Source organism: Tasmannia lanceolata, unplaced genomic scaffold (assembly GCF_043159265.1).
Source record: "Tasmannia lanceolata isolate RefF3 unplaced genomic scaffold, GAP_Taslan_0.1 ptg000015l, whole genome shotgun sequence".
Taxonomy (NCBI): Eukaryota; Viridiplantae; Streptophyta; class Magnoliopsida; order Canellales; family Winteraceae; genus Tasmannia; species Tasmannia lanceolata.
Window position 1 is genome coordinate 42024422 of NW_027518692.1, and position 13031 is coordinate 42037452.

The window sequence follows — 13031 nt, forward strand, 5'->3', positions numbered from 1 at the left end:
ATACAAGACTGTACGGCCACACACAATCTAAAAAGGGAAGGGAAGTAATATTTATGCCCCTTTTCATCACCAGTGTACGTGGCAATCAAGCCCGCTGGATTAGCACCCCTTTAGTCATTGATTCTTCTGACGTCAAGTACATTAGCACCCCTTTAGTCATTGATACACTGTCGCTGGGTGTCCCTGGTGATGGAAAGGGGCGTAAATATCACTTCCCTATAGAAAAACCATAAGGTCTGGAAAATAAGTGGTCCCTCCACATGTAATTTTTCATTTGGAATATGTGCATGTGATTCCTCAACTATAGGAAAGCGTCATTGCTGAGTCTCCTTTCCCTTTCCTATGTGAATCAATCTTAAAAAAATTCAAGCAATCAATTTGACTCTTATACCTATTACATAAACAAGAAAGCATAAAACCTGATTAAGATGGAAAATGTATTATTTTATGGGGATTTGCTACGCAATGGAAATTCATTTCACTGCTCACTTTGTCACTTTGTCATGAGGGAACAGACAACATCCTCGGCTACATTCTCATCCTCCTCTCGTCCTCAGCCATGGCCTTTTCTTCGATGAATGAAGAAGAAGTTGGACAATTCCTGCCCCCTCCCTGCTGACTACATATCCCAAAAAAAGAAAAGACATATTGAGTTAATGCAAGTATCAAAATGTGGTAGTGCCATTATTAGGTTCCTGTAAATTTTATAAGGTTTTAAATTACTCGGGGGCTTGTTCATGTCCCGATATCACGTTTTGCTAAAGATGTTCAGAACTCAAGCAAATTGAAAATAAAAGATAAACTGAGTTAGTGCAATTATCTAAGCGTGGTGGTGCCAATATCAATTTGATGTAAAATTTGTAAGGTTTTAAATTTCGTGGGCTCTTGGTCGTGATGTCCATGGGTACACATAAAAAAAACAGGGAATCAATAATCATAGATAGAAAAATCAACTCTCTCTCTCTCTCTCTCTCGTACATTCAGATTGAAGGGCTAGGATCGCCTATGGAAATGATTTTTTATGGCACATCCTATTTAGGCTATGGCCCATCTAATGGACGGTTTGAATCATCCTATGGTGAGGGCTATACCGTACTTTTAATAAAGTGAGGAGTGCCCTCATCAATCATCAAAATACAGTGGTGCTGATAAAATTTCCCTTAAAATAAGGGGGAATGAATGATCAGCAAAATCAACCCTCCCCGTAAAAAAAAATCAACTTTCCGAGTTTTCGGCGGAAATCTCTCCATTTCCCGTGGAAATCCTTTCTTTTCAATTGGCAATTGTGGCACCAATGGCTACTAATGTTGGCACTACCATATTTTTATAATTGAACTAAACCAGCTTGTCTTTTACTATTTAACAAGCTGTCAAAGTTTATTAAAGCGAAAATACAAGTTGAATTAGTGTACTTATCAAAATATACTAGTGCCAATATCAGTCACATGTAAAATTTATAAGGTTTTAAATACGTTGTTGATATTGACACTACTGTTTGATAATTGCACAAACTCAACTTGTCTTTTATGTTTAATTGGTTTAATTCTTTTTAGAAACGGAAATAACAACTGTTTAAATCATAAAAGACAAGATGAGCTAGTGCAATTATCAGTAGAGGCTTAAGTATCACAGGTGCATGTTAATGTCCATAAAGGCCTCTCTCTCTCTCTCAATCATTGATCGTCTTCTCTTGGGCCGCCCCCACACTTCCTCCATCTCCTTCCCAATCTCTATTTTCTCTCGGAATTCTCTCCATTTCCCTCGGAAACCTTTCCTTTCATGGGCTTCTGCCTCCAATGGCTTTTTTTCTCAACCCTCCAAAAACCATAGCCGGGTTTCTCCTCCTCCTCATATTACTCCACACCCTTTTATAATACCAGCCCTATCCTTTCTTTTCCCCTCTCTATTTTTTTTTTATCAATACTAATCTCCTTCATGGCCTCAGTCTTTCTCTACCATGTGATCGGAGATCTAACGGTTGGAAAACCTGAGCTGGTAGAATTTTTTGAGACCGAAACGGTCGATTCGGCGATAAGGGCTATTGGGGAATGTATGGAGGGTGGAATACCCGTTTGGAAGAGGAAACAACACAATAGTTTTATTGAGAATGGGGTTTTTAGGCAACAGAGATTTGTGGGGATTGTTAATTCGTTTGATATAGTGACGTTTTTGGCCAGAGAAGGGGGTTTGGAGGATCAGGATCGGGACAAGGCTATGAAGACACCCATTTCGGAGGTTGTTGTGCCGAATAATTCTCTCTTGAAGTTTGTTGATCCCGGAACGAGGTGGGCTTTATTGGGTCTTTTTTGTTTTTTGTGTTTTTTTTTTTTTCAATTGTGAATTTGGTTTTTTTTTATCTGGGTTATTTTGATTTTGGTGTCTTGTTTGATGATCTCATGGTTGTCGTGATGGGTTGTATCAGAATCTCATGGCTTTGTTTTTTGATCATATACTTATGAATTAGCTTTTGAAAGTGGGTTTTAGGTAGTGAGTTTGGATTGGGTGGTGAGATTTTGGTGCCTTCTTTGATGATCTCATGGTTCTGGTGATGGGTTGTATAAGAATTTGGTTTCTTTTTCTTTTTTTTTTTGGTAAGTGATGGCTTTGTTTGTTAATCATTTATTTATGAATTAGCTGTTGAACGTGGTTAGTTGTTACTGGTTCTTTTTTGTTTTTGTGTTTTTTTTTGTTGTGAATTTTGGTTTTTTTATCTGGGTTATTTTGATTTTGATGTCTTCTTTGATGATCTCAGGTTTTTGGTGATGGGTTGTATTAGAATCTAGTTTCTTTTGTTTTTTGTAACTGATGGCTTTGTTTGTTGATCAATTGTTTATGAATTAGTTATTGAAAGTTGGTTTTAGGTGGTGAGTTTGGATTGGTTGATGAGATTTTTTGCTCCGAGGTACTGAGTCTTTTTTTTTCATGGTTAATTTGAGTTGTTTTTTTTTTTTAATCTGGTCTATTTTGATTTTGGTGTCTTTGATAATCTCATGGGTATTGTTATGAGTTGTATAAGAATCTGGTTTCTTTTTGTTTGTTTGGTTTTTTTTTTTTTTTTTTGTAATTTTTTTAGACAGGAATTTATCTAGGAACCCAGGGTGGCACCTTAAATTTTATTAATAGAAATACAAGATACAAGAAGACATAAAACCTTGCCTCTAAGCCATATTACAATAGAAAATGTAACAGTTAACCCCTTGCAACTTAAAATTTTTTTTTCCGTAATTGATGGTATTATTTGTTGATCATTTATTTATGGATTAGCTTTTGATAGTGGGTTTTAGGTGGTGAGTTTGGATTGGATGATGAGATTTTGTGCTCTTGGCTACCGGGTCTTTTTTCTTTTTGGGTTCTTTTTTTTTGGTTAATCCAAGTTTTTTTTTATCCTAGTTATTTTGGCTTTGGGGTCTTCTTTGATGATCTCATAGTTCTGGTGATGGGTTGTATAAGAATCTGGTTTTTTTTTTTTTTTTTGTAATTGGTGGCTTCGTATTCGTTTGTTGATCATTAATTTATGAATTAGTTTTTGAATCCCCATCACCTTTTTTCTCTCATCTTTTTTTTTTTGTGAGAATGGTTCTCTCTTATCTTGTGTATCAAATCAGTTTTCTTCTTTTGATGAGTCTACTTTCATGATCTAGGATTTTAGTGTTCTTTCTGAATTGAGTATGAAGGGATTTCTAATCTTGATTTTTTCTGCGGGGTATTGGGTCTTTTTTTTGTGTTTTTCTCATTTTGAAACCGAGATTTTTTTATATCTTGGTGTCTTCTTCTTCTTCTCTCTCTCTCTCTCTCTCTCTCTCTCTCTCTCTAATTGACGGCTTTGCTTGTTGATTATTTATTTATGAATTAGCTTTTGAAAGTGGGTTTTAGGTGCTGAGGTTGCATTGGATGGTGAGATGCCCTCTACTGATGAACATCTTTATAGTTTATGCCCATGAGTTGCATTAGTCTCAGGGAGAGTTTGATTGAAGGAGCCCCCGCACCCCCACCCATGCACGCGCACACATACAAAGAGAAAGCTACCAACTTTCTTCAACGGAATCAGATAGTGCGGTTCTCATCATTTTTTGAGCAAATACTTTGAAAAACGCGTTTCCTGTTCACTCACCTGCAATTATAGCTCTACATATCATTAGCTATCATTATCTAACCTACCTGATAAGGAAAGACAAGAATCTGTTCCGCTTGAGAAGGAAAGAGAGGTTGAATCAAACCTAGTGCTGTAGACTGAACTCTCTTTAGGCTCGCGTAGTCCTGTACGTAATAGGGTTCGATTGCCTTCAAGCTTGATTTTTTCGTGCGTGCCTGACTTTATTACTTGACTTGAACTTACATGATCAGGGCTAATTTTTGGTGATGGGTTGTATAAGAATCAGGTTTTTTTTTTTTTTGCACCTGATGGCTTTGTTTGTTGGTCATTTATTTAGGAATTAGCTTTTGAAATTGGGTTTTAGGTGGTGAGCTAGGATTGGATGGTGAAATTTCGTGCTCTTCGGTTTTTTTTTTTTTTTTTCTTTTAATGTTTTTTTTTTCATTGTGAATCTGAGTTTTTTTTTTTATCTGGGTTATTTTGATTTTGGTGTGTTTTTATGATCTCATAGTTCTGGTGATGGGATGTGTAAGAATCTGGTTTCTTTTTATTTTTTGGAAATTGATGGCTTTGTTTGTTGATCATTTATTTATGAATTAGCTTTTGAATCCCCACCACTCCTTTTCTCTCGTATTTTCTGTATAAAATCCTTTTTCTTCTTTTAAAGAATGTACAGATTTAGGATTTTAGTGCTCTAATCTTGATTTTTGCTCTTTTTAACTTTTTACTCAGTATTCTAGTATTCTGTTACCATTTTGGCCGAGGATTGGGTTTTCTTGATCCGGGTTTTTCTTTTTTATTGTTCTCTCTTTTCCTTCTTCTATTTTATTTTCTGATACCCTGTTTTATTTGTTTGGTTGGATGGGAAAGATCGGGACTTCTCTTTGTTCAATTTCTTTATATTGCTTCTCTTTTTTTCCATTTTTGTAGTCTTGAATTTTTTATACTGGGTTGGTAACAATTTTTTGAAATGTTGGAAGGTCCTGTGTGTTTTTTGGTTACTATTATTTGGTTTCGGATTTCCCAGTTGTCATTTCTTTTTCTCCATTCTGGATGGTGAAACACTCTTCTATCTTTGGTTTTAATTATCAATTTCAATTTGATTTTGATTCATAAATTCTTATGGTGATATGCTCTTTATGTTGTTTCAGATTCCAATTATGAACTTTGGATGTGTTAATTGCTGTTGCTCTGATCCTTATCTTGATACCAAATTTTGTTGTTGTTGCTTCTTGTTGTTTTGATTTGGTACTCGACTGTAGATATAGCTTTTGGAATTTTGGATCTGATTTTCATCCATTGCTCTTTATGACTTGTACTCCCCTCACAGAGATTGGATCTCTAACTTCAGTCCTGGATTCATTACCGGTTATGATGCCAGCTTTGTTCTTCGATTCTAGCCTTATTATGTCCTTTGAAAGTCTCAACACTATTATTTTCCCTCCTTTTTGTAGGGAATGCACTGTTGAAGGAAACTTAGAACTCTGTTTCTCATTGTTGAGACTTGAGAGTGCTATAGCCCAAAGCTTGGTCAAGGAATGGAAGTGTGATGGCCTTATTTATTGTTATCTATTTCAATAAAATTTCAATAAAATAGAGTTTGTAGTTGTTTTTATCCTTTTGGTTTTGATTATTGATATAGCTTTTGGTTTTGTGAGTGATTCTGTTTCTTGCCTTTAAATTTTGTTCCAGACAAGTTGACTGGGGCTGTTTGGCACGGGGATTCCTGGATAGCTATCCCTGTTGTGTTCGACAACCGGTCTATCGCCGGTTGCTGGGTCAATAGTTCATCGTATGTACATGTAGGGCAGAGAAGAGAAGGGAAAGAAAGGGTGGAGAGAAGGGAAGGAAAAGGAAGGGGGCAGAGGTGAGGAGGGAAGATCGATCATTTGTTTTTTGTCAACTGCCAAAAGAAAACGGAGAATGGGGGGACGAGGTAAGGAGTGCAGAGATTAGTAGGGAAGGGGAATTTTATGGATATTGAAATCTCAGTTCAGCCCGGAGATTTCAATATACAGGGTTTTGGTGATTAGTTTGTTCATTCTTGTTAGAAGGGTTGTAACCCTGTGCAAAATTGCTATGCGTAGTGCAACTAGGAATCACATAGGACAAAATTTTCTCTACGATTTTGCCCTTAAGCTCAGGAATCCTAGGGTCTAAATGATCTAATGGTGATCAAAATAAAACATAGAATAAATAATTTACCTTACTTACAGCTGCGAAGATTCGTATGCTTGATCTACTCCTCGAATGGCTACAAACGATCCAATCGCCGGGGCACCGCAAGTCCAACCGATGGATTCGTTTGTTTTGCACAAAGGGATGGACAATAACTTTTATTCTCAGATGTATTCCGACCTATATCAGAATATTGAATGGGAAATAAAAATTTCTTTGATGGAGCTTTTTATTTTTTCAAAGAACTAGAACTAGAATTGAGAAATAGAAGAAGAGAGAGAAAAGTTGGGCGTTTTTTAGAGCAAGGGGAAACATGATCTCCATCAGTGTTTTAAGTAGAAAACGCCCCCTTTTGGTCTTTTATAATGTTAGGTTTCCAACTTGAAAAGGTTTCCAAGAGTTTCTCTCATAATTGGTTTCAATTTGGAAAACTAGCTAACGTTACTTTTCCAAACAGGAAACAAATATTGTGGGATATAAATTTAAAAAAACTTGGACGTTTTCTCCTAGCCAACTTGGGTGTGTTCCCACCTATGAGAAAACATGGGTTGCTTTTTGGCTTCCTAATAAATCTCCAAAAAGATCTCCTACAATCTCTCTCTAATAAAAAAATTCCCTTTCCTTCTTTTTCTCCAAAAGATATGAGCTAGATTTTATTTAATGAAAAACAAAACAAATCAGATATGGAAAATTGCATGGGGCGTTTTTTGCATTGGGGCCCACCCAATTTCATCCTATGTGGTTTTCCACTTTGATTCCCAATTAAGTAAAAACCTTATTTAATTCTTCAATTAAATAAAAATCCTCCCATCCAATGGATAAAAGCTCCATCCAAATAATTTATTATTCCTTAAATACCCCTCAGTTAACAATTAACTAATTTGGTATTCCAAATATGTCACATAGTATATATACACCATTAGAACTATGTAAATCTTTCCCTTTGCATCAAATGCAACGGAACTAGTTCGTCTATGCAATCTAGTAAAATGCGGGACCCCTATCCTAAGGATATCAATGGTCATTCGAGTTTTGAGTGGGATCGTTGCAGGGACTCAACGATCGATCCTGCAGAACCCAAGGATGGGCCCCACTGCGATCCTGCTCCGTAGTTAAAACTACAATAGCACTGGATCAGTGGCCTCAATTGAGACGTAATCTTGAAGATAACCGTCAGATCATCATGTTCCTATGCAAGTCCCGTCTCCTTTCCACATCTATTGAGTTGGGTCCTACAGGGGGTGGACATACACTGCCCCCTGAGCCCACTCATTGCATACCTTTCAGTCAAGCAGTTTGGGCCTGTAAATGCATTTGCAAAACCATTTCAAAATAATATTTTGTAAATCATTTGATAAACCTTTTATCAAATCCACATCGCTAGGTAATTTTATAGGTCTACTACTCTGACCAAAACTAGAGATGATTTCCCAACAATTGGGGAAGAGAATTCAATGTCGGGTAGCCCTATTAGCCTCGTAGGTTTGTCCAACATTCGAACACTACTCTTAGGTGATCCATAAAAGAACCACCGTTAGATAGACCAAGGGTGAAGGACGGGCCCACAAACCAATATGATCTCTTAGGTCAAAGGACATGTAAAGGGTCTTGTCTGGTAGAATAGCCTTACTATCTTCTGTCCACAGGCTATTCTAATGTGTTGCTGTTCGGTGTGCAATCCCATTGCCGCACCTACTCTTCTTGCGTAGGGTCCACTACCTGAGTGACTAAGATAAGCCACTCCACAACACGTGCATGTAGGCGAAACTGGTGCTGGTCAATGTTACTAGGGTCGCCTCCCACCCTCCGACCCGAGATACGGGGTTGCCGACCCGAAATGTGGGTCGTTTGCGACCCGAATCGCCAAAACTGACAACCCGGATGACCCGAGAGAGAGAGAGAGAGAGAGAGAGAGAGAGAGAGAGATAACACTTCGGCGGACTAGGAAAAGAGAGTTGCACGATAGTTTATTAGTTTGTTCATGTTTTTATGTATTTATTTCAGAACTTGATAGTTATTTTCTGTTTGCATTCATTTAAGATTTGAGTAATGCTAGGGAAACCGAGAGTACCACCGAAAAGGGGACGGAACAAATGGGTTCTCGCCACAATATCACAAGTGACGTGTGCCAGCCTTAGATTTAGGAATATCAACAAAAACAGATTGTTTTTTGTGCACACATGGCATATTCTCATTGCAGGTCCCTTGCTAAGTGGTACTTTCAGTCTCCATATCATTTTCCTTAAGATTTATGTTGGTACTTAATTTATTGATATTTGGAGATGTTGAAATTTTTATATTATGGATTGGATTAGAACTAGAATTTTCATTTTGAATATATATGAATGGCATACACAGGCTTTTGGTTTTGCTTATTAAATGTACGTAGTATGGACTATAGTTCTTGTATATATATATATATATGAGGAAACTGTTGGTGAGCTTAACCAAACTTATGGTGAGCTAGCTTGCCCAATCACATGGGGGCCCACTTTGTTAGGATGATCCAAACCATTCATTTGAAAGTCCCTTACATAGATGAAGTCTGTCCATTTTTGTCCTCCACAAATGGAGGGGTTAGGATGATCCTATGGAGCTGATTTTTGGTACACACCCTATCTATGATAAGGCCTTGCAAATGAATGGTTTGGATCACTCCCTAAAATGTGGGACCCATGTGATTGGGCAAGCTAGCTCACCATAAGTTTGGTGAGCTTAAGCTCACCAACAGTTTCCTCTCTCTCTCTCTCTCTATATATATATATATATAGAGAGAGAGAGAGAGAGAGAAAAGTGTAGCTACACATACGTGTAGCTAACTTAGCTACACCAACGGCTTAAAATACAGTGGGCCCCACATTGTTTGGGTGATGCAAACCATTCATTTGATGGGCCCTCATATAGATAGGGTGTGCCCAAAAAATCAGCTCTATAGGATCATCCCAACCCTACGATTTGTGGAGGCAAAAATGGACGCGTAAAAACCTTCACAAATCTGTCCATTTTTGCCTCCACAGTTTGAAGGGTGGGGATGATCCTATGGAGCTGATTTTTTGGGCACATCCTATCAATGTGAGGGTGTATCAAATGAATGGTTTGGATCACCCAAACAATGTGGGCCCACTGTATTTTAAGCCGTTGGTGTAGCTAAGTTAGCTACACGTATGTGTAGCTTCACTTAACTCATATATATATATATATATATATATAGTACCAGAGCGACCTATATTTGCGCTCCAAATCGACCAGTGGGCCGAAATAGCAAGCCTTCTTAGCCGACCCTCATCGTGTCGTGTACCGGGCTACCATCGTACCCCGTACCAGTTCCCGTACCGCGTTCCGGAACGAACCGCTTTCCAGGTAACCTTGGCGCGCTGGTTGTGTACAGGTGGAGATGTCCAATCTCGACCCCAACCAGGAACTTTAGTCTGTTTGGTTGCCAGTAAAATTTAAAACCTAGGAAGTTTTTAGTAAAATTTTCGTCCCATCCCATGTTTGGTTGCCTTTTAGCACTAGAATTTTTTTAATCCCACTCTTGTAATGATTGCTTATGAGTATGACATGGACTCCTTGTCCCCTCTTTTTCATTCCTAGGGAATGATGTCCTCTCTCTTCCCTCTCTCTCCTCCCTTCCCATATTTTGTAGTGACACCCCTAAATTTTGGCGGGAATTTTAGGAATTGTAGGGGGAAAAAAAACCTAGCAAATACCGTTGACTTCACTGTTGGGATTAAAAAGCTCCTAGGATAAAAATTTTACTTGCAACCAAACGGAGCATTAGGGGCTGTTTGGATACGCAGATTTTAGAATCCAGGTTTTTTGTTTGAAAACAGTGTAAAAGATGGTTCATGATCAAGCTGCTGCATGCTGTCCCCGCAGTGTTTCTTGGATTTTAACTTTAAGTAAGAAAACCAGGTTTTAGAAACCTCTCCCCCATCATGAGATTTCTAAAACCTGGTTTTCTTACTTAAAATCCAAGAAACGCTGCCAGGACAGCATGCAATAGCTTGATCATGAACCATCTTTTACACTATTTTCAAACTAAAAACCTGGATTCTAAAATCCGCGTATCCAAACGGCCCCATAAGGTTTGCGAAGAACTAGAATTCCATATCTCCTTGCTCCCCAGGATCCTTGAGCATGGTATTCCTACTTTGCTCCCTAAGGACAAATATGTAGTAAGCACATCTCACATATTTATTAAACAATCCCCATAAATGTCATGAAATGAAACGTTTATGAATAAATAAGCAAAATACACTGGTTTTTAGGGCACTAACTCTTAACAATTCTCTCCCAACAGCGCAAGCCTCTCCCATATCCCCCAGCTATCCCAAACACCCTAACCCTTTCCCAAATCTCCTGTCTATCCCAAACACACCCCATCCTCTCCCAAATCCCCAATCTATCCTAAACACAGCCCAATCCTCTCCCAAATCTTCCAGCCATCCCATCTAGCCCAAACACCCCCAACCTCTCCCAAATCACCCATATATCCCAGACACACCCCAACCCTCTCCCAAATCTCACATCTATCCCAAACACCCTAGCCCTCTTTCATTTTCAGAGAACTATCCAGGATAAATTAATCCCAGTGCCGAGCAGCCCCATTGGGTGTTGCTGTTGTTCCATCTTTTGGCTTGTTTGAGGCATTGTCTTTGTGTTTGGCTGGCTGTTGTGCCCTTTATGGTCTAGCAAAATCCCTTCCTATTAATGACCAAAAACAAAAAGAAAGCGCTGACTTCTAGTTGAGCTACAAGTTTTAGTCTTCATAGAGCCTGGTTTCGCCCATTTCCTTTATGCATATGGTATTTATTGTGTATATTTTCTGTATGTTGTTTTACAGAAGGGAATAAAGGGTCTAATTTTGGGTTTGAGTCTGGAATCTGGATGCAAGATTTGGCTGTGAACCTGGTTTCACCTTCAATTGATTGCTGTGATTGGCTTCAATATATGGCTTTGGTTATCTAGGGTCTTCATTAGTGTTTTTGGTGTTGATTCTTGTCTTGAGTTTGTGTTTTGGCACTAATCACAATTTGGGTCAGTATAGAAGTATAATGTTTGCTATCCAAATTCAAAATTTACATTGAATGGGAATATTAATTTTGTGCTGATTAAATCCTATTTCTAGCAATAACCCATGGCTTTCAACTCCCTGTTCTTATCCTTCTGATTTCTTTCTGCCTTGCAAGGCTGATAGATGCGCTCGAGATGATGAAACATGGTGTACTACGCCTTCTCGTTCCCAAGAGCATTGCGTGGAAGGGCATGAGTAAGCGCTTCTCCGTTCTTTACAACGGGAAGTGGCTCAAAAACCTCGACAGTTCAGGCAATGCTGCCACAAGTAGCAACAGACTTCCATCGCCCCCCACAGACACCAAATTCTGCTGCCTCTCAAGAGAAGACGTGATCCGCTTCATCATTGGCTGCCTCGGCGCACTGGCCCCGCTCCCTTTATGCTCCATCTCTTCCCTCGGAGCCGTCACCTCGAATTACAACTACATAGACGCTTCTGCCCCCGCACTCGAAGCCACTCGAATGCTCACCCAAGACCCATGTGCCATTGCCGTAATTGAGTCTAACACTGATGGCGAACACAAAATCATAGGAGAAATCTCAGCAACCAAACTATGGAAATGTGATTACTTATCCGCTGCTTGGGCTCTGGCCAACCTCTCCGCGGGCCAATTTGTAATGGGCTCAGAAGATCATACATCACCTACATCATTTCCCAATTTTTCTATCAATTCTCTTGGGGAGGATACTGGAACTAGTAGTGGTTTGAGGTTGAGGAAATTCTCTAGTCGGAGTATTGGGTTCTTTAGTAATCAGGCGAGCTCGGCCATAAGCCACGGGCGGAGTATGTACAGAGGGAGGAGTGCGCCTTTGACATGTAAGGTCACAAGCTCTTTAGCTGCTCTCATGGCACAGATGCTTTCTCACAGAGCGACCCATGTTTGGGTTACTGAGGCTGGGTCAGAGGATACTTTGGTTGGAGTTGTTAGTTATACTGATATACTTTCTGCGGTTATCAAACAACCCAGTTCAGTTGTTCCAAATCCTTGATTTTGAGAAGGGTTTGGAGATGGGAATTTGATTATATCATACAACCTTCTCTCTTTAACTTTCTCTAGTTTTTCTTCTTCAATTTGACTCACTGCATTTGGGGGTTATACATATTGTTAGGAAGTTTGGGTTTGGATGTGTTATATGGACATATGGTTTGAATTCTTATTTTGAAACTGTGACAGTAGCTATTCCTTTTTGGGTCTTTCATCTTCATTGTTTTTTGCTTTGGATCATTTTTGGAATTGGTAATTTGCAAACAGAAAACATATGTACATGAACAGGATGAGATATTCCTACAACAAACTGCATACAAAGCTAGAAATACATCTAAAAAACTTCAATACATAGGGAAGCGATTGCCTATAAACAGAATGATCAATATGCTCAATCTAATTAGTAATTCTTTTTGCTTCTGATTTATTTGCATCCATTACTCTTTTTTTCCTTTTTTTTTCCTTGCCCCTGGTAAGATTAGGATTACCTTTGGAGGTCCCATCAAAGTTGAATTTAATAGCGTCAAACAGAGGGGTGATCCATTGTGGTAATGCTTTGTGCTTAGTGAACTTTCCCAAATCATCTTTTTCCAACAGAAACTTTTTGCTTTTGCTCCGGATCTTTCAAATATATGATCATGGGTTTTGTGTCTTTTGTCTCCATTGTGCTTGCTGGCTTCTCTCTAGTGAAATTTGAT

The 13031-nt window shown here is 38.7% G+C and overlaps 1 protein-coding gene across 1 annotated transcript; it reads left to right on the plus strand.

Moving 5' to 3' along the window:
• Positions 1–1674: 1674 nt before the first annotated feature.
• LOC143847335 (CBS domain-containing protein CBSX6-like) lies at positions 1675–12553 on the plus strand. Its single transcript, XM_077356130.1, has 2 exons — positions 1675–2285; positions 11464–12553. Exons 1-2 carry the CDS (start codon positions 1936–1938, stop codon positions 12335–12337), a joined length of 1224 nt encoding a protein of 407 aa, XP_077212245.1. The 5' UTR covers positions 1675–1935; the 3' UTR covers positions 12338–12553.
• Positions 12554–13031: the final 478 nt, after the last annotated feature.